General features: G+C 34.5%; 2 protein-coding genes across 3 annotated transcripts; both read left to right on the top strand.

The window, feature by feature from the left end:
* Window positions 1-3,684: 3,684 nt before the first annotated feature.
* On the top strand, window positions 3,685-6,618 carry LOC131947723 (uncharacterized). Its single transcript, XM_059309012.1, has 4 exons — window positions 3,685-3,795; window positions 4,349-4,503; window positions 5,703-5,923; window positions 6,542-6,618. Exons 2-4 carry the CDS (start codon window positions 4,357-4,359, stop codon window positions 6,564-6,566), a joined length of 393 nt encoding a protein of 130 aa, XP_059164995.1. The 5' UTR covers window positions 3,685-3,795; window positions 4,349-4,356; the 3' UTR covers window positions 6,567-6,618.
* Window positions 6,619-17,401: 10,783 nt separating this feature from the next.
* LOC131947707 (uncharacterized) lies at window positions 17,402-20,227 on the top strand. 2 transcript variants are annotated; one of them, XM_059308983.1, is made up of 4 exons: window positions 17,402-17,504; window positions 18,917-19,070; window positions 19,419-19,639; window positions 20,134-20,227. In XM_059308983.1, exons 2-4 carry the CDS (start codon window positions 18,927-18,929, stop codon window positions 20,156-20,158), a joined length of 390 nt encoding a protein of 129 aa, XP_059164966.1. In that variant the 5' UTR covers window positions 17,402-17,504; window positions 18,917-18,926; the 3' UTR covers window positions 20,159-20,227. The 2 variants fall into 2 exon arrangements, with proteins under 2 accessions (XP_059164966.1, XP_059164965.1); XM_059308982.1 differs by having other exon boundaries at window positions 17,496-17,532.
* The last annotated feature ends 324 nt before the right edge of the window (window positions 20,228-20,551 follow it).

Raw genomic sequence — 20,551 nt, 5'->3', positions numbered from 1 at the left:
TTATTCGTTATTGTCTAATAGTGTTCTTTGTGTTAAAATACTGTTAGAATGTGTGGAGGAAGGGGGGTGTTAAATTTCCTGCACTGCATCTTCTTCAACTTTTCCCGTTCGTGCCCAAGACACGTGAAGCAGATGACGTAGAGTTCATCTGTTTCAATGACCTCGGCATACAAGGAGATACTATGACCAGCGCTATGCACAGCCTACATTGCTTCCCTAGAGTGAATCAGGTACGAATCAATGCTGGGTGGACTAGAGGACGTCCTACAGATTTCCAGCCAGTGATCCGAACTCGAGACTTTCGATTTAGCAGTCGAATGCTGATGTCCCATAATATTTTGTTTTGAACTGGTCATGTGAAGTGGTTAAATGACCGAAGCGTTCAGTTTCAAGCAGGCGTTGTGCTTAGATATATGAGAATTATGCGCCGTACGATACAAGGCAAAGCAGTCATAATGTGAAAGAAAGTTTCACACACACAGAAGTCCCACTATGACACGCTACATAGACAGCGTAGTCAGGAAGAAGGGTGTATGATCGCTAACTCCAAAAATCCCGAGATCGAACCCAATGAAGGTGAAGCTGGTTAGCGGGCGACAGCAGCCATCTGGGAGAGGAAACTCTAGAACCAAACAACTGATGCTTTTAGATCATTCTTCGATGAATGAATGCTATAAAAAGTATAGGATTGTTGTGAACTCGGCCACGCCTTTACGGGTGATCCAGTGCGTCACGCAACATATAAGACGACAAAACCACAAAAGGGTTACAAAACACGACTAAAAGAAATAAAGGTTCGTTAACAATAAAGAATTTAGTACTATACACACTATCTACACAACACAGACTATTCTAAAGATAAATACATACGCTAGAACACAAACTAAGATACAGTGGCTATCTAACAGTACGGAACTAACCTACACAACATACGATACAATGGCAATCTAACAGTACAGTGCGTTTGCTTTTGTGTTTGCGTTTGTGTTTGGGTTTGCGTGTTTGTATTTTCGTTTGCTTTTGTGTTTGTGTTTGTTTTTGTGTTTTTGTTTGCGTTATGTTTGCATTTTTTTATGTTTGTGTTTTGGTTTTTGTCGGTTGTGGTTAGTGTCAAGTTAAAAGTTAGAGATGGGTTTAGGGTTATGTGTCGGGTATATGCTGCTTAATACACACACATACGAATATATTTTGGAGGGTGTCCATTTCAATATTAAATTTAAGAACGGAAAAGAAAACACTCTACTAAAGCAAAAGAAAAATAGGGGACACACTGACACACATGTTAGGATGATCAAATGAGTCCCGAAACATATAAGGACAAAGCAACACGCGGGTTACAAAAACACTGAACCAAATAAAACTACGGCTGGTTAGAAAAGCGATACTAAAAGTTAACACTGGCCACACCCAGAGAAACAGATTCTTTACTAAGGAACACTGAGGGAAATCTAGGACACAGATGCCACTATACAAAACTAAACTCTAACCTAGTAGCTTCAAAGAACTGGACCGTACCCTCAAACAATCCTGCTGCACCCCTAACATCACGTGACGAAAACATTACAAACTGGACGATGATAACGTGACTACAGACAGCTTAGAGTCAGGGGTGTCCAAACTTTTCAGTCCGAGGGCCGCATTAACTATCAAATTTCAGTTCAGGGGCCAGTTTCTTCCTGGCATGTCTTTAATTTTTCTGATCAAAGTTCCTCAGCCATCGCCAACAAACGGTTTTTTCCGTGGACAAAAATATCTCCGCGGACCGGATAAGAGGACCTCGCGGGCAGCATTCGGCCCGCGGGCCGTAGTTTGGACACCCCTGGTCTAGAGCAACAGGAGTGAACATCAGCAACCGGGACATGTTACTAAGTACACAAAACATTCACCCATTCATCCCATCTACTCCTTCACTAAAACAATGATCTAACTCTTATACTCTTAATCACATTATGCAAGTGCATTATAAGCGTGAATGTTATCTTGCGACAAATTCATCATGATATTCATTGGTGTATATTACACGACAATATATGTTTGTATTTGCGATATATCTAGTCGTCAATGACAAGATTAGCATATTTCATGTAAAGGTATTTCAAACATAAACCACCTGCTCTTACTCGTATTTCCAATGAATACGTGTTTAAATTTGAAAAATCTGAAGCAAATCAAAAGTACCATCACAACGGGGTAGCGCATCACACAGAATGACACAATTTTTAAATTAGACCACGGTTAAACAATTGCAGAGAAAAAAAGCTACATACACATGAACTAATAAAAGACATTTTAAAGATAAAAAATATAAAAATACACGACACACTTCCCTCAGTTTAAAGACTAATACGGTGGTACGGTAGGAACCGTAGACCCCCTAAGTCCCTATAACACTCTTCTACGGCAATTTAATTCATTGATAATTTTATCTTGTAAGTACGTTACTTAAGTGTACTCAGAGTTTTTTCATTTAAAAAATGTAGGAGTTAAATGGGTTTTTAAAAGAGAAATGAACCTTTGACAAGATGAAGGTTGTATTGGGAAAAAAATCTTATCTTGAATGATAAGAAAAATGTTTAAAAATACTTTTTTATTACCGCTTTAACATGATTTCGTGATATACTTAATCCGTTAAGTGAATATTTTAAGAGACACATTTAACTTTTAATATTCAAAGCTAGTAATATTACATAAACTGCTTTTTACGAAGGATGGGCTTATTTAAATAATACAATTTATGTCTATGTAGTAGCACTACAAATAGACGTAAACTAAACAAATCCTCCATTGGGCAGATGAAGTAGAGTTAATGTTCCTTGACTTCGGCAAGTGAAGGGAAGGTGTGGTCAGCACTTTGCCAAGCCGTCTTTACTTTCCAAACTTGAGTGAGGAGTATTTTAACCGGATCCGGAAAATGTTATCGGATGTATACGAAAATTTAGGTAGAAGCGAAAATTTAACAGGATAAGAACTTGCACTGGAAACGGTACTTTATCCGGAATTGGCACTTTTAGCGGTTCCGTAAATTTTGCTGGATACGGATATTTAGAACCTTAACAGGTACGAAATATAACCCAAACGAATCTTTATTCGGAACTGGCATTTTAACCAGATCCTGAAACTTAACCTAAATATAACCACTTAACTGTAATCCTAATACCTACTTTTACTATATTTTATTCCGGTATAGCTACATACTTATAAAAGTAGACACTTAAATTATGCGTTTAATTTTTTGCGTCTTTATGAGCAATGACGTCATTATTATTGTTTATATGATTTTTAAATCAATTTTTTTAAATTCTACAACCAATAACGCCATTCTAATTTCTATTTTGTGACAAGACACTACGGGTAAAAGTATATATTTTCTATATAAATTCGGTTTCCTTCTGACGAGGGGGACGTAGACGGGGTGGGGGTGGTATGCTTTGAGAACTAAAGTTATAATTTAATATACTTGAATTCTAAAAGGAAGTATGCAAAATGTACATATGAATTTAATGATTATGGTATTAAAAATGTGACTGCTGAGCGTGCAGTCATATATTATGTCGAATGTCAACTCTATTTTTTGCGTAAATTATAAATACATGGAGATACATTGTCAAACTAATCTAAAATCACGCTTTTTGCTGATAAGGAAAATCGTTTTGTTCAAAAAATCTACTTCCGTCAGGGTATGCCATGACAATAAAAGGAAACCGAGGTCAAAATCTCCGCACACACTTCAACAAGTGGTTTATAAGTTTCGTGAACAAACTCTGTAGAGAAATATCCGATTGCTCACAACAAAACGTAAGTAGATTTCTAACAGTGGATATCTAATTATTGTAGTGAAATAAATAAGAAAACTCTTATATGATGGATTAATTTATACCAATTTTTAAATATTTTGTTTTTACAGGTAGGTATGGGTTAAAAAATAAATGTGGTAAAAGTTTATTTTACTCGTCAAAAACAAACTTCTATTTGCTAACAGGCCTTAAAGTTTGTAGATCATTTATCGTCATATTAATTAGGTACATATTTTAAATAAACTACGAAAGCTTTCAACATGATACATACTTTTTGTAACGTATACACACAAGCAAATATATATATATATATATATATATATATATATATATATATATATATATATATATATATATATATATATATATATATATATATATATATATATATATGTATGTATATATATATATATATGTATATATATATATATATATATATGTATGTATATATATATAAGGCTTTTTACAAGCATATATACATAATGTATACATTAATCTATTTATATTGTTTTATTTATTTAAGGTGTATGAGGTTTATAACTATTATTTCATAGAACTAAAGATGCTGGTCATTCTAGTACTGGTCTCATGTCTGCCATACCTGTCCTTTGGCCAGGATGTGAGCAACGTGGCGTATGAATCCTTCAGGAAAATAGATGCTAACCATGACGGACACATCACAAAACCAGAGCTCGTCAGTTACTTCGATGTACGTACATGACTTTGGGTTTTTTATTTGTTTTAGTTTTGTACGTTCTAAACACTAGGGCGAAACTACAGTTTCATTTCTTAATCATCCCACATAGAATAAATGTTTACGTATTGTGTCCACCCAGCGGTGTAAGTTACCAGGTCTGTGTACTGAAACTACTATTTTATCTCCGTTGTTTGGTGAAGCGTACTTCAATGATGGTCCATAGCCTATTAGATCTGCCGGATTAGCTGCAGAGCTGAATGTTTTACCTAGTGTTACATGCTGTGAGATTTCTGTAGAAGCTGACCAGGAGGGTCTTTACGCTAAATGATATTGTACATAATTATTGTCAATCTTGCTCTCCTAGTGCTGAAGTACGTCGATTTTGCCATCTCCATAGCTTTTGTTTACTCAAGAACAATCTTCAAGGCAGCAGTTGTTTGGTCCTGGAGTTTTCTCTACTCGAGTTGCTGTTGTCAGCTATCGAGTCTCATCTGCCCGGGATTTCGAGCTAGGGACAGATCAGTTTTTTTGCAACTATGCGCTTTACCTACCCGACCAAGCCGTCCCCTTTCTTGCTTTAAATGCAGGAAAGATGTGCGGAATACAGATATTTAAAAAACAATTAGTATTTTTTTTTATTTGGAAAAAAAAATGGTCAAATGTCATTTTGAAAAAATGAGTACATCGATTAGGAGCTGGATCAGGTCAATATTGTGGGCCTTTGTATTGCCATTCATTTCTCGTCTTTCCTGAACTGGTTTTTCTTTTAGGCTTGCGGTGTAGTAAAGTAAAGTTTCGTTTCAAACTTGACGGCCTATGGGGCAAGTGAAGTAGAGTTTACTTGTTTCTGAGACCTCGGCATATAAAGGGATAGTGTGGTCATCACTATGTCCAGCCGACTAGCGGTGTAGGGGTGTGAAGAAGTAGCAAGCGGAAGCAGCGTTAATTGGTTGTCGTTAAACTGCAATAAAGATGTGAATTTTACTAGAAGATCTCTTGGACAGCCATAGAAATCGTGGTTGTGTTGAAATGTAACCTGGTAATGCCCATAGTAAAACTAGACGCTACAGCAACAAATGTCTATGTGAGCTGAGCACCACAGTTATTAAACCACGGAGTACAACATTAGGATCCTTATCCTATCATACTTTGTGCTTTTACAGTTGTTTTGTTTTACGTAGCAACCGCCTAACCATGACATTTGAACTCAGAACTTTGACCTGAACAACGACGGTCACGTGACCAAGCTGGAGTACGCCCACCATGTTGACCAGGTGTACCACGAGGCGGCGGCCAATAGAATCATGCACCAGATCTTCGGTGGGCTGGACACCGACAACAACGGCCACCTCAACCACGCCGACTACGACGACATCTTCAACCTGGCCGACGCCAACAACAACAACTACGTCAGCGATCCTGAATACGAAAGGTTTGTTTAATGAATGGTTTCTCTATCGATTGGTCTAATACAGGGGTGGGGGTGTTATAGATTACACAGATAGTATTGCAGTAGATAGGATTCTGAGTGCTGCGCCGACATAATAATCCGTTATCACAGGTTCGGTTCCAGATTTATAGTGACTCATTTGTTTCCCGAACACTAATATCTGTAAAAGTCCCTCAGATTATCTGTAGAAGGTCCGCACAATGTCTGTAGGAGATCTACACATTATCTGTATGAGGCCCACACATTATATGTAAGAGGCCCACACATTATCTGTAAGAGGCCCACACATTATCTGTAAGAGGCCCACACATTATCTGTAAGAGGCCCACACATTATCTGTAAGAGGCCCACACATTATCTGTAAGAGGCCCACACATTATCTGTAAGAGGCCCACACATTATCTGTAGAAGGTTCCCCATTATCTCTAGGTGGCCCACATTTTATCTGAAGGATAACTACACAACAAATTTATACTTTCAAAACATTATTAACAGCAGACATAGCTCGACACAAATAAACGAGACTCAGTCTTTAGGTACCAGGGGTAGACGAATCTTGAAAACAAAAACAATAACTTTACCATTCTTTCCCTTTTTCAGATACTTCAAAATTATTGCAACGTAAAAATAAACAATAATGGATTTGGATAAATAAAGCTTATTTGAGGTTTTAATAATACAGTGTTTTTTCTTTTCTTGCACTGTTCGAAGTCAGGCATCTATGTTTTAGAGAAAACAAACGGAGACAACTGGATGAAACACAAGTTCACGAGTCTACTTTGTACTTTACCCCCCGCCTTAGAAAATTTAAAGTGCTTCCTCCCCCCCCCCCACCTCCCGGGGGAAAAAACCACTGAAAAAAAAGTTCTTGTATTGTTGGACTCTCTGCAGTCCCCCCGAGGTGTTCCAAAACGGAACTTACTTGTTTTAAGCTTAATTTGTCTTTAGTTATAACTGTATAAATGTCTATACTGTGTGATTGTGTAACGATTGTTGTTTTTTAGTTTTAAAAACTAAAAGGTTATAAATGTTATAGATTCCAGCCTAAAATTGTTATATATGAATCCTTTAGGAGAGGGTGAAAAATATGAAAAGACAATTAATTAGATGTTTAATTTACGACTAAGACTGTATGTCTACTAACATTAAGTTTTTCCAATCTACAACGGCTACTGATGTACAGGGGCGGAACTACAGTGCCGCCAGACCCCGCAATGCGGGGGGGGGGGGCCCAGGGCATTTAGGGGCCCAGAGCTGACCATAATCAATTTTGTTATAGTAAAAAAAATAATTTTCTAGTAAAAGCAAAACAGATCTATAATACAGTAGTGATCTTCTACAGTAGCTAACACACGCTGTTTCTTAAAGGAACAAATATATAGGCTACATGTCTTGTAGTGTGAAAGACAGGCAAACGTTCTAACCACTCCCATGACTTATTTCCCTTTTTTAAATAGTTAAATATGTGTGCTTTTAAGAAATTTTTAATAGATTTGCACTAAACAAATTAAAAAGCAATTACTTCTCTTAATTATTATTGCTTTTAAATACATAATAAAAATGACATAGTATAAAAAGGAAATGTATTAAAAACTAATAATATAAATACAAAAAAAATAATCATAAGGCGAGAAACCATTACACATACAAAGCTTTCATGCTTCATATTCTTTTGACCGACATGTACATAAGGAAGCACTATGTCAGACATTAAAACAGAATTTCAAAGCAGGCCAATAGCACACACACAAATTATGTGATGTTTAACATATTTTAATTTAAAATAAAAACTAAGAATTTTTAATATTTTTCGAATTTCCGTCAAGCCTGGATTGAGTATTCTATGTACGTATTTCGTATTTTCGTATATAGGGTCCTATTTTATATATATATATATATATATATATATATATATATATATATATATATATATATATATATATATATATATACATATATATATATACATATATATATATATATATATATATATATATATATATATATATATATATATACATATATATATATATACATATATATATATATATATATATATATATATACATATATATATATATATATACATATATATATATATATATATATATATATATATATATATATATATATATATATATATATATATATATATATATATATATATATATATATATATATATATATATATATTTGGTTCCATGACATATGATCTCAGGACAAATGATCTCAGACAAAATATCTCAGACAAAATATCTCACGGACAAATGATCTCAGGACAAATGATCTCAGGACAAATGATCTCAAGGACAAATGATCTCACGGACAAAAGATACCAGGACAAAATATATCAGGACAAATGATATCATGGACAAATGATCTCAGACAAAATATCTCAGACAAAATATCTCACAGCAAAATGTTGATAGTATGTACAATGATTTTAGTTAATTTGAACTTTTTAAAAAATTGACTGCCAATATGTTTTTGTTTACTTTCTTTACGCATCATAATTGTGAATAAAATGAATGTGTTAAACTTAACAAACCATCAATAGATTTATTCAACTTAATCTTTGTAATGGCCTTTGATTTGAAAAAATAAAAATTAAAACAAACTTTCTCCTTTAGCCTGAAAGGTATGATAAATGATAATGTATAAAACAAAGTAACGGTAGCTATACAGCAATAATGTTTAAAACATGCGAAATATCTTTCAAAAATGTTAATGGGTCTCTAGGTTCGTAACGTAAAATTATTGTTTTTATTGCATGATCAACACAAACATAACGTTTACGTTTCTTTGCTGACAGTACATCGTTATGATCACACCTCTCCAATATTATGTGATCATGTATTGTGTGAACTCTTGCTCGACATGTTCTAACTCCGCGATGACCGCTGTTTGTCTTAAATAAGCATTAGTCACCTGATCACTAAGGTGTGATGACGCATAACTATTGAATTTAGCTATTAGTTGTATTGTTCATGGAGGGCGGATGTCTTTCCCTTAAGGCATGTCTCTACCATCAAAGCGGGCTGCCACCTTGATACGCATGTGTTTCTCTATTGTTATTTCATCCTCTTTGATCTAGTTTCGTCCACCTGACATGGTTGGATTGTTTCATGTTTGGCAAGCCCGCCTACGCTGTCTATCGAACAATTTCTTTAATCTTCTATAGTAATAATCCTAATTTTAAAATTCAATATACACTTTTAAAAGTGCAATATGATAAATTTATACGGCAAACATTTCTTACAATTATCATATGGGCCTATAAACAATATTAAACATATTAAACAAAACCATACGACAGTCAATAAAAAATTGTTCAGATCAACTAAAGTCACCCAATACACTATCAAAATTTAGGTGTGAGATATTTTGTCTGAGATATTTTGTCTGAGATCAATTGTCCGTGGTATCATTTGTCCTGATATATTTTGTCCGGGTATCTTTTGTCCGTGAGATCATTTGTCCTTGAGATCATTTGTCCTGAGATCATTTGTCCTGAGATCATTTGTCCGTGAGATATTTTGTCTGAGATATTTTGTCTGAGATCATTTGTCCTGAGATCATTTGTCCTGTCACCATATATTTATATATATATATATATATATATATATATATATATATATATATATATATATATATATATATATATATATATATATATATATGGGGCCCAAAAAATTTTTTTGCGGGCTGGCCTTTTTTTTCTAGTTCCGCCACTGCTGATGTAATTTGTTTTTCAACTTGATTAATTATGCTAATAAAAACTACCAAACTATTTTGTTTAGAACTTAAGCTCTATATAATTTTTACAGTAGCAAATTATAACTTAAAGTTGTATTTATATGTAAGCGGTCAACCTAAGGTGCAGGAAATGAATGTAAAGTTAAGCAACGAATTATCTCCCATTTGAAAATCCAAATAACAAAATTTTATTCAAGGGAAATGACTTTCACTAGAATTGCTAAATTAACCAAGTGTAACTAAGGCATATTTTTAAAACACAATAAACGCTCTAAATTTCATTATTTAATAATTTTAACAAATCTTTTATTTTAACTATGTAATCTTGTAAAATCAATATATTTTACCTATTGAATACTTAATTGTAGGTTTTGTTTGAAAGTCTAAAAATAGAAGTTTTATCATAACATACTTCTATTCAATTTGGATGACACACATCCGATGGGGGTTATCTGTTCGAACATTTATTTTAAATTTTGGATCCCTTAAATAAAGGGACGTCTTTCAAAAAAACAAACACGGGGAACTGTTTTAGCCATTTCTAGAATTATTAATTAAATATAAAAAAAATAATTTGAAAAACAAAGTTTACGGTTAGATATATATATTTGACATATATTAATACTTTAAGACTGGTAATATAGATTCCTAAAAACACTAAAGATTTTTCAAGCAGAGAAGGCCTACCTTACTTTGTAGTGTGTTCCGTACTGAATTGAAATCATCTAACTTACGATAAACTCGACTACTCGATATACTCTACTACATTCACAACTTATATCAAACTTCGATACCTAAACATAACTAGACTTGATGCTCCAGAACCACGACACCAACTAGATTAACTTCACCAAGCTCAACAAACGGTACTCCCAATCAACAACGATTTCAGTGAACCTACTACTACACTTAAACAGTCAATATAATTCGATATATTAATACCACAACAATCAATACTCCCGAACTCCAGAACTACCATACTTCATCACCTGCATTCTTATTTCTCTACTACCAATCATATTCCACTAGACCTTCAACTACACAACAGCCAAAAAAAAATTCGACATTTTCACACTTACATACTTTATACCTACGAAACCATATCAGCAACAGCCTTCCGTCGTTACTCCCAAATCTAAACGAGTCATCACAACTTACCAAACAACTGACAATACTTTGAATACCCCGTCATTACAAAACTCTATACACCAGAACAGATTTCTAATTCAAAGTCAGAGAAAACTTACAAGCCCTATTAAAATGTTCGAAATTTAAATTACGAACTTATTTAATCGTTTTCTACACAGTGGCGGAAATAGAAAAAAAAGGGCCACCCCGCAAAACATTTTTTTAGGCCCCCACATATATATATATATATATATATATATATATATATATATATATACCTATATATATATATATACATACACAAAATGCATACATAGGGTACTTATTGCTGGCCTGTTCGGATTGGATTTTGAAAAAACAAAACAAAAATTCAATTTAAACAAATTAATACAACAACATGTCATTATTGTCACGCGTGTTTTGAAAGTCTGTTTTATTTTATTTTTGCTATACGACCTAATAACCTTTAGTTGGTAAAATGTGTAGTAAAATTAGTAGTAGTAAAATTATTAGACATATTCTAGCTAAAATACACACTTTAAGAAATCCTAACAGGGTAGTTTCCCTGGATGTATTCCATTTTTGGGTTGGTGTCTATAGAATAAAGATAATCCAACCGCAGCTACGGTAATTTTTTCACAAAACAACCATCAAGTCAGAAATGCAAGAAAATTAAACTTTTTTTTTATTATGGTCGGCTGTGGGCCCCTAAATGGCGTGCCCCCCCCCCCCCCCCCCCCGCATTGCGGGTCTGGCGGCACTGTAGTTCCGCCCCTGTTTCTACATCAATTATGTTACACCAAATTAAGAAGGCAAAGTGAATGGTAAAAAACGCCCCGATCTTTCCAAATTAGGAAGGTGGGGTTGCATTTTCACAATCGCGAATAAATATAGGCCTACAGACCTAATTTTGGGTGGGTGCGGTTACAAAATTGATAGTTCGTCCTGGGTGCCGAAGTAGATCGCTACTCCTTTATAAAAGTTTTTAATTATTAGGTACTCTTGATAATAGCGATTAAAACTTTTGCGCCCCCTAGAGATGGCGCCCTAGGCGACCGTCTAGTTCGCCTAGGGTAGCGCCAGCCATGTATGTGCAAAAACGATTTACAACATTACCATGTAATGTGACTTCTGATAAAAGAGCTGTAACATAACTATGTAACGGTCTAAACTTAAACGTAATTTAAAGTTGTCAAAATGTTTTTAGTTAAAGAGGAACTAACAAGATGATATGTTAGCAATCACTGGACCAGTGAGGTCAATTGTGTTGCGGATTGTCGACTTTTTTAAAAAAATGAAAAAAGAAAATGTGGCACTTTAAAAAATAAGTCTTAGGTATCTAAAAAAAAACACAACGTTAAAATCCTATATTATAAAAATTTGAAAACAACATTTTTTAGTATTATCTTGATATACCTTTGTCTAATCTATATATATAATTCTCTTCTGGGAGACGCTAGAAAACAAGCTGTAAACACGCTCCCTACCACCCCACCCCTACATGGTCTTAGTGAGCTGTGTTCACTCTAAATGTTTACAAACAGATCCGGGTTTAGTGACGACTATTAGGGGCAGATAATTTAGTTTGAAACGATTTTAAACGTAGGAAGGGGGGGGGTTATGGTCCTTAACGAGCTACTTATAGTGTTTTAAAGAAATATTTTCAGTGGCAGCGTTGGTACTGTCGAATTCACAAATTATGAATTACTGAAAAGTAGAAAAAAAACAACTAAATAGCGGCGCATTTTTATGCCGCGGGCGGGCTCGTGTTCAATAATTAGCGTTTAATATTTCTAAGGGGAATAACAAAGGAAACAACGAAAATAATCAGCTATTAAGCAGAGTTACAGGAAATGGAAATATTAATTGATTTGTTATAATTAATTAACTGTGTTATTTTATTTTCTTCAGCCTTTCGTCCGACTGGCTTTAGAATATTTATTTCTTCTTAAATTGTTGCATTGGTTGTTTGGCACATTATATCAAATATGAAAGTCGTTTTAATGTGCATTTTTTATTGTTCTTTTTACATTAACGAGCCCGCTGCATCAACATTGTATTAATAGTTAAACACGAATAATAAATAATAATAAATAATTATAACAATATTATATTAACTAAATAAATGTCCCATTGATGAAGAAATACAAACGGCGCTAGGTTGATAGCGTTGTCTTTTGATCTAAACCGGACCAAAATCATCACCTTAACTTCAAAATTTACCAGAAACGAAAAGTGTAATTGCAATAAGATTTTTATCCAAAAAAAAAGCATTCTAACTGGATCCAGAAATTTAACTTGAAACAAAACACATTAAAACCCCAACTTTAATCCTGCTACTAACGCTAACTACATATATTGCTTTTCCGATTTTTTGTATATTTATATTCACTTCTAAAATTAGACAATTACTTTAGGCGTTTAATTTTTTTGTCTCAATAGGGCTGGTAAGTAGGTCACCAACCAGTTCTATGGCTCATGCAGGTTTTATTGAGCCGTATAACTGGTTAGTGACCTACCTACCAGCCCTATTAACAAGACGTCATTATTGTAGAATATTGTTTTTGGCATTCGATTCTTAATTCTATTATTTTTTATTCCTCAATCCATGATGCCTTTCTATTTTATGTATAGACTCTAAATATAGACATTAACACACTACTTTAACTGGGAACCTTGATCTACATGTATAGTTACTGCACATTCATACAAAATATAGCCGTAGTCATACCATTTAAGCCTTGCATTTAAGCTAAAACTTGAAAAAAGTCACATTCTGAGTCTCTTTCAGGCAATTTCTACCGATCCGAGGTGGGAAGGGGGGGGGGGGGGGGATGGGGAGGGGCGGGAGTGCGTCTAACTCCCCATGGAACGAAATATCATTTATATAGAATATATTTGTACATGTATCCGACCCACCCCCCTTCCCCCCGGAAAATTTTAGTTTCCCCACCCCCCCCCCCCCCCCGAATTTTTTATTTAAGTGCATCCCCTTTTGTGGGAAAAACGCATTTGTAGATCATACAGACTGAAGGTAGACTCAACTTGTATAAACTAGACCCGTTTTATACTTCTGGCCGCTAAACCTCAAGCATGCAGATAGAGTGTCTTTCATACTCTTTTTTTCGGGGGGGGGGGGGAGTTAAAGTATGTATTTTCTATAAAAATTGTATTTTGTTCGGGGAAGGAGAGGGTGGGCGATAGACGTTCGTTGAACGGGGTGGGGGGCTCTGCCTCACCCTACCCAAAGAGATGCCTGAAAGAAACTACGCACGCATACTTAAATACTACACCACTCCCACCACATTGAACACACTCGAGCACCCTCCTTATTTTTAAATTTAGCAACTTTTTTTTTATAAAACCGGTAATTTCCTAAGCTTTTTACTGAGCGGGGTCAAGATTAGACAAAGTGATATTTTGTTAATGCAATATACAAAAACAAAACACGTATTCAAGTTACTTCTAGAATGTTTGACCTGACTTATATAACATTTCATTCATAGAAAGACACTAATAGCCTACTATAAAGTATAAAGATGGTTGGCACTAATTAAGTACAGAGATGGAGGTAACAAATTGGTACACAGATGGTTGTCAAGAATTAATTACACAGATGGTTGTCAAGAATTAATTACACAGATGGTTGTCAAGAATTGAGCACACAGATGGTTGTCAAGAATTGAGTACAAAGATGGTTGTCAAGAATTGAGTACAAATATGGTTGTCAAGAATAGAGTACATAGATGGTTGGCACCAATAAAGTAGAGAGATGGTTGGCACCAAATAAAGTAGAGAGATGGTTGGCACCATCTGTATTAAGCACAAAGGTGGCTGTCACACGTTGATCATAGAACACAGATAGACGCCAGTCACTGATCATAGAACACAGATAGACGCCACACACTGATCATAGAACACAGATAGACGCCACACACTGATCATAGAACACAGATAGACGCCACACACTGATCATAGAACACAGATAGACGCCAGTCACTGGCCCCTATATACACAGAACACATGTGTCCCGTATTTCCGTTTTCTCCACTTAGATATAAACCCCGATAAGAACACCAAAATCTATTTCTGGAACTCTAAGGCTGGTGATGAGACTCTACCACGTGACCACCTCGTCCTGGTTTCATCTATCTGACCCAGACAAAAGATACGATGTGACCTTGGTGCTGAAGCGTCTAGAACGTTCCACGCTCTTATCATGCTCGCGTCTCGTGGTCGGCTGTGTTAAAAATTAGTTAGCAATATTATTTTGATTCAATAAAAGAAAACTTAGATTTAAAAAAAAATAGTTTATTGTTTTGTCATTAACTTCTCATCAATAAATCAGGACGTCAACAATGAAATACATCAACCGTTTGATCATTAGTAAAAATTACAATATTTTAGTCATTATTTAACTATTGTGATGGTTTATAATATAGTTAGTAATAGATCAATGCTAGTTTCATTGGGATAAGTCAAAGCCAACATGAATTAAGGAGAGACACTAACATTAGTTCATGTGTGTATAAACACAAACACGCACGCACACATTATACACACTCGAGCGCGTTTTGTTTGTTTACCCTTTTATTCGGTATCCATAAATATCAAAGCATTAAAAAAAAGCAACATTACTTTGGTAACGAAAGCTTAGACTTGAAATATACATAAAGCTGTTCTCGATTCGCCTCTACTACCCCCCCTCTCCCTCACTTATACATGATTGCGATAATCAGTGTTTTAATGCTATTAAGAAACTGTTGTTTTTTTTTTTGCTTTTTAATAGAGTGCTATACTTTCCCAATAGTTTATTTCAATAAACTCAATTTTAAATTGTTGACATTTTACAAGCTTTTAACTCACTGTCTCTGTCTGTCCGTCTAGATCGAAACGCCCGAGCGAATTTACGGGCACTTCTAACTGACAGATGCGGTTCGTAGTTGATACTTGGGTCAAGACATGAAGACAATGCAACATGACATATAAATATCACTTAATTGTTTGCCTAATTAATTGTGTATGAATTAATTACAATATTGACCAAATTAGTAGGCAGTCTTACCCAACTACTCCGTACTATTATACACGCGCAATCACGTTCATTAAGTGCGCAATGGTTTTTAGTCATGCAACTATTGTAAATTTTAAAAATTTAAAGTACTCAAAAAAATATTCATAAAAAACATTTTAATAACAAGCTTTTATGTGATAATGCACTAAAAAGTACAAAGTAAATTATACACTACTATTTAAATAACTATATAGACAAGAGTGTGTCACTTTAGTATCTATTGGATATCTTTACTAATCTTTACGACACCCACGCTTCTTTATAGTTAATTAAATAGTAGTGTATAATTTATTTTGTAATTTTTATTGCATAGTCATAACAGCTTGTTATTAAATCGTTTTTTTTGGGTACTTTTTATGTTCCCTATTTTATTGAGTGTATTTTTATTTCACACTAATGAGAACTGTTTTCATCAGAAATTAGTTTAATTTTTTTATTTCCATTCGAATATTTACACGTGAACATTCCCTTTACACAGCACACTCCGTACGTGAATGTTCATATCCTGTTTAAGAGATATTAAAGATATTATTTTTCATATATTATTTTTTTGCGCCGACGCGAAAAGGGCGCAAACGTGATAGGTAATAATATGAAGAGCTCATGACTGAATTGTATACAGTCGAAATAAAGAATGTGGACTTCTTACTTGGCATGACAGACTTATTTAATTGTTTTCTATATCAGTTGTGTGACACCAAAATAAAAAGGCAAAGTGCCTGTTAAAGACAAAGTTTTTTCCAGGCATCTCTACCGCCCCCCCCCCCCCGGACGAAATGGAATTTATATAGAAAAATATATACTACTTTTAACAGTTTCCACCCACCGTAAATTTTAGTCCACCCCCCCCCCCCCCCCCCCCCCGCCTCCCGAAAATTTCAAGTGCCCCCGGAAAAAAAGTCTGGAAGAAACACTAGTTAAAAAGCGCCCCGATCTTTACAAATGATGGAGGTAGGGGTGCATTTTCACCAACGCGCAAGATGGGGCGCAAAATTGATAGTTCGTCATGGGCACCTACATAGATCGTTACGCTTTTGTATATAGTTAATGTAATATAATCAAAATTATCAATTATTACGTACTTTTTGATCATGGCGATTTCACATTTTTGCGCCCCCCTATGGACAGCGCCCTAAGTGACCGACTAGTTCACCTTATAGGTAGCGCCGGCCCTGCATATACCGGACATTCAAAATGCTCAATATTCAGTAAATATAGATTCTGGTCAAACAATTTATATAATTCATCTAAATAAAAATGAAAATACAGAGGACGGTATTTAAAGCATCCATTCCTCCAAATGTTAAATATCGGATACTTTGGGAGTCGAACATCGCAAATTACCTATTTTATTATTCGGCACAATTTCGGGACAGGCATCTCTGCCTGTTTATTTTCGTATATCCAAAACGTTATTTAATCAAGCAAATGTACTTTAATATCTCTAAAACATGATGTAAAACATGATGTAAATATTTTTTTATTTCTTACACCAAGATATCATGTGATTGACATCTGCTGGGTGTCCACGCTGTTTCTCCTTCAAAACTCCATCTGTATTAGGAGGGGCTTCACAGTATAGCAGTCCAGCTTACAGTTACCACAGTGAGTAGTGCTGTTATAGTCAACCCATGTGAATATTTTAATTTTTACAAGCTTTTATTTAACTTGCTTCCTAGCACTTGCTTTGTTTCGTCTTTTGTAGTTGTGGATCGGAACTGGCGAGTGAAATTTCAACAAATTTGTTACCGACCAATTACTCTGAAATCATATTGCGATCTGCCATCAAATTGGACTTAATTTTATGCTTAATTAGTTTTTAAAGAACCAATTAAAACTTCTTATATAAAGAACTATTTACCGCGCTATTATACGCACATTTTTCATTTTCATTTAGTGCTCAATAGTTTTCAGTCCTGCAACGTTATTGTATTAAAAAAAAAAATTAAGTACTAAAAAACGTTATAATAACATGCTTTCATGTAATAATGCACTAGATCTAAATATGAAAAATAACCGATTAAAAAACAATTAAAACATGAACTACTATTTAAATAACTTTTTAAAAACGCCGTGGTAGCTTCTTGAATTATAGTGAATGTATTCAATATAAGCCCGCGTGCGCACTTCTCTCTCTCTCTCTCTCTCTCACACACACTCTTGGAGTTTTGCTGAAAATAATATGGTGGATGTTATAAATGTATAAACTAAATTTTATTTAACGACGGAAAATAAAAATTAAGTTATTTTTGAATATAGAAACACAATTTGAAATATGCAACCGGAAAAGCGATTATTGTTGTGAAAAGAACGCAATAAACAATGAAGTTACGTGCCACATTTTTAAACTTCGGAAAGAACACAAAACTAATGACGTAATCTTCCAATTTAAGAATATAAAGAAATGAATTGTTTCATTTAAATTTAAATTAGATCTATAAATCTACATCTCACGACATACGCAATGAAATATGTACAATTTTCTCGGCCTAAAGTAGCACACATTACTTTAAAAAAACAACATAAGTACGTAAATCTAAGTCTCTTAATCAGTGTGTGAATTTAGTATGGTGATGTGTTGACTAATAATGTACATAATTTGGTTTTTCTAATAGGTATTAGTAGTCTATGTTATTTTAAATGAATCGGATTTCTAGCTATTTAGTTATTCCTTTGCTTTGTCGCTAATATCGTTGGATGTGTAGTAAAGAGCATTGCGTTTTGACCAATAACTATTTTATAAAATACTTTTCTCATACAAGTTTAACATTAAAATTAATATATAGGCCTATAATTCACGTGTAACGTGTACCGACGGCTAGTACGTAATATAGTGACCCAATCTTTTCTTTTTTGAGACAATATTGGTACGAGGAATTAAAAATGATGTTTTGATTTTTAATATCAAACGAAAATGTTAAGCTGATAACTTCTTGTGAAAGCTTATAGAAAATGTATTAAAATTATACAGAAAGCAGCATAATTGTCCAAAATGTGGTGTTTCAAAAATGTTCCAGACCCAGCACCATGTCAATCATCCTAGCCCTTCTCGTCTGCCTGCCCATGGTCTTTGGCCAGGACATCAACCAGGTGGCCGACGCCTCCTTCAGAAGTATGGACGGCAACCATGACGGTCACATCGTTAGATCAGAAGTCAACACCTACTTTGATGTACGTAATATTCGCTGTATTGATCGAAATATCAAGTCACATTTTGTTAAAGCTGTAAAAACTTGTACTTATCGGGTAAAAAATTGGTGGGGTGGTAGAGCATACGGTTAATATCACGTAAGTCGACAGTTCGGATTCGGGGTTGTAGAACGTCCTTTAGTCCACTCATCTATAAGTTAGTAAAGTAAAGACGGCTGTGCATATTGCTTACCTCACTATCCTTTCAAATGCGCATATTACAAACATGTTAAACTTTCCATATGGACCGTTATGGTCGACAAAAACTTTTTAATTAGGTAAAAACAATGTTCATGTAAACAATTGACATTGGTATATTCTCAATTTCAGGGCTACGACCAAAACAACGACGGTCATGTGACCAGAGGTGAATACACCCACCATGTTGACCAACTGTACCATGACCCCACCGTCAACAGAGTCCTCCACGGCATCTTCAACGGTCTAGACAGCGACAGCGACGGTGTCCTTGACAACGACGACTACACCGCTCTCTTCAGCAGCGCCGACTCCAACAACAACAACCAAGTCACACACCAAGAATATGTCAAGTAAAATAAGTTCTTTTTTTTTGTCTAACAGCATTATACACTGTCATTTCCCTTGTCTAAGTTAATTTACTAAATAGCCACCATCATAAATATGTTGTAAGGGACTGAGTTGTCGGTAGGTGGGGTACACAATTGTTAACCTGAGTATCTTGAGTTCGCAACCCGGATTTAAGTCTTTAGAACGTCGACGAGTCAAAACAATTCTGATGTGTAGACCGCTGGGCCTTATTGGCTGGGCTTAGAAATGACCACACCATCTCTTCATATACCAAGCTTATAGAAATAGCTAAACTACTTCATTTACCCTATTTATTGCCGAGTTTGAATTATTATACATTTTATTCCTCATGCCATTAAACCCTCAACTATTTAGGGACGATACGTCCAAAGAAGGAAAATATATGCGGCATATCCACTAGGGTTAAACTGAATATATACTCATACATTGTTATCAATTGATCTAATATTTTCACATTTGATTTTTGTTTTGACAGCTACTTCCACACCCTCGTCAACTAGAAAGGCCTCAACAAAATATTTTGGTATCATATTATTTTACGATGTATCAAAAATAAAAATAAAAGAAACGCTAAATTATTTGCGGTTGTTTATTTTATCATAACAAAAAGTGGTAAAATATGAAATTTTGTTTCGATATTATGTGTGATTCAAACATGGTGTGAGAAAAATGCGTAATATTTTTTAGAAAGAAATTAATCAAATATATTTATTTCTAAAATATAATCGCAAAAAATATACCAATTACTATATATTCTTGTAAAAAATATCCTTAACAACAAACTAAGTGAAGGACATTATATGGTTATGAAAATAATCTCATCAGTGAAACATGTTAATGAAAATATTTTTGAACAGCTTATAACAATTTTGTGATCGACAAAGTAAATAATC

This window comes from Physella acuta, unplaced genomic scaffold (assembly GCF_028476545.2).
Source record: "Physella acuta isolate Inbredline_101_S28 unplaced genomic scaffold, ASM2847654v3 ptg000604l, whole genome shotgun sequence".
In the NCBI taxonomy this organism is placed as follows: Eukaryota; Metazoa; Mollusca; class Gastropoda; family Physidae; genus Physella; species Physella acuta.
Note: the sequence above shows the minus strand (reverse complement) of the source record. Positions and strands in the feature narration are given on the sequence as shown.

Excerpts from the sequence above, each read along its gene's own strand:
- LOC131947723 (XM_059309012.1), top strand. The coding sequence starts at position 4,357 with ATGCTGGTCATTCTAGTACTGGTCTCATGTCTGCCATACCTGTCCTTT. Across the intron at positions 4,504-5,702 it reads AGCTCGTCAGTTACTTCGAT|AACTTTGACCTGAACAACGA; the intron begins GTACGTACATGA and ends ATTTGAACTCAG. Across the intron at positions 5,924-6,541 it reads AGCGATCCTGAATACGAAAG|ATACTTCAAAATTATTGCAA; the intron begins GTTTGTTTAATG and ends TCCCTTTTTCAG.
- LOC131947707 (XM_059308983.1), top strand. The coding sequence starts at position 18,927 with ATGTCAATCATCCTAGCCCTTCTCGTCTGCCTGCCCATGGTCTTTGGC. Across the intron at positions 19,071-19,418 it reads AAGTCAACACCTACTTTGAT|GGCTACGACCAAAACAACGA; the intron begins GTACGTAATATT and ends TCTCAATTTCAG. Across the intron at positions 19,640-20,133 it reads ACACACCAAGAATATGTCAA|CTACTTCCACACCCTCGTCA; the intron begins GTAAAATAAGTT and ends TTGTTTTGACAG.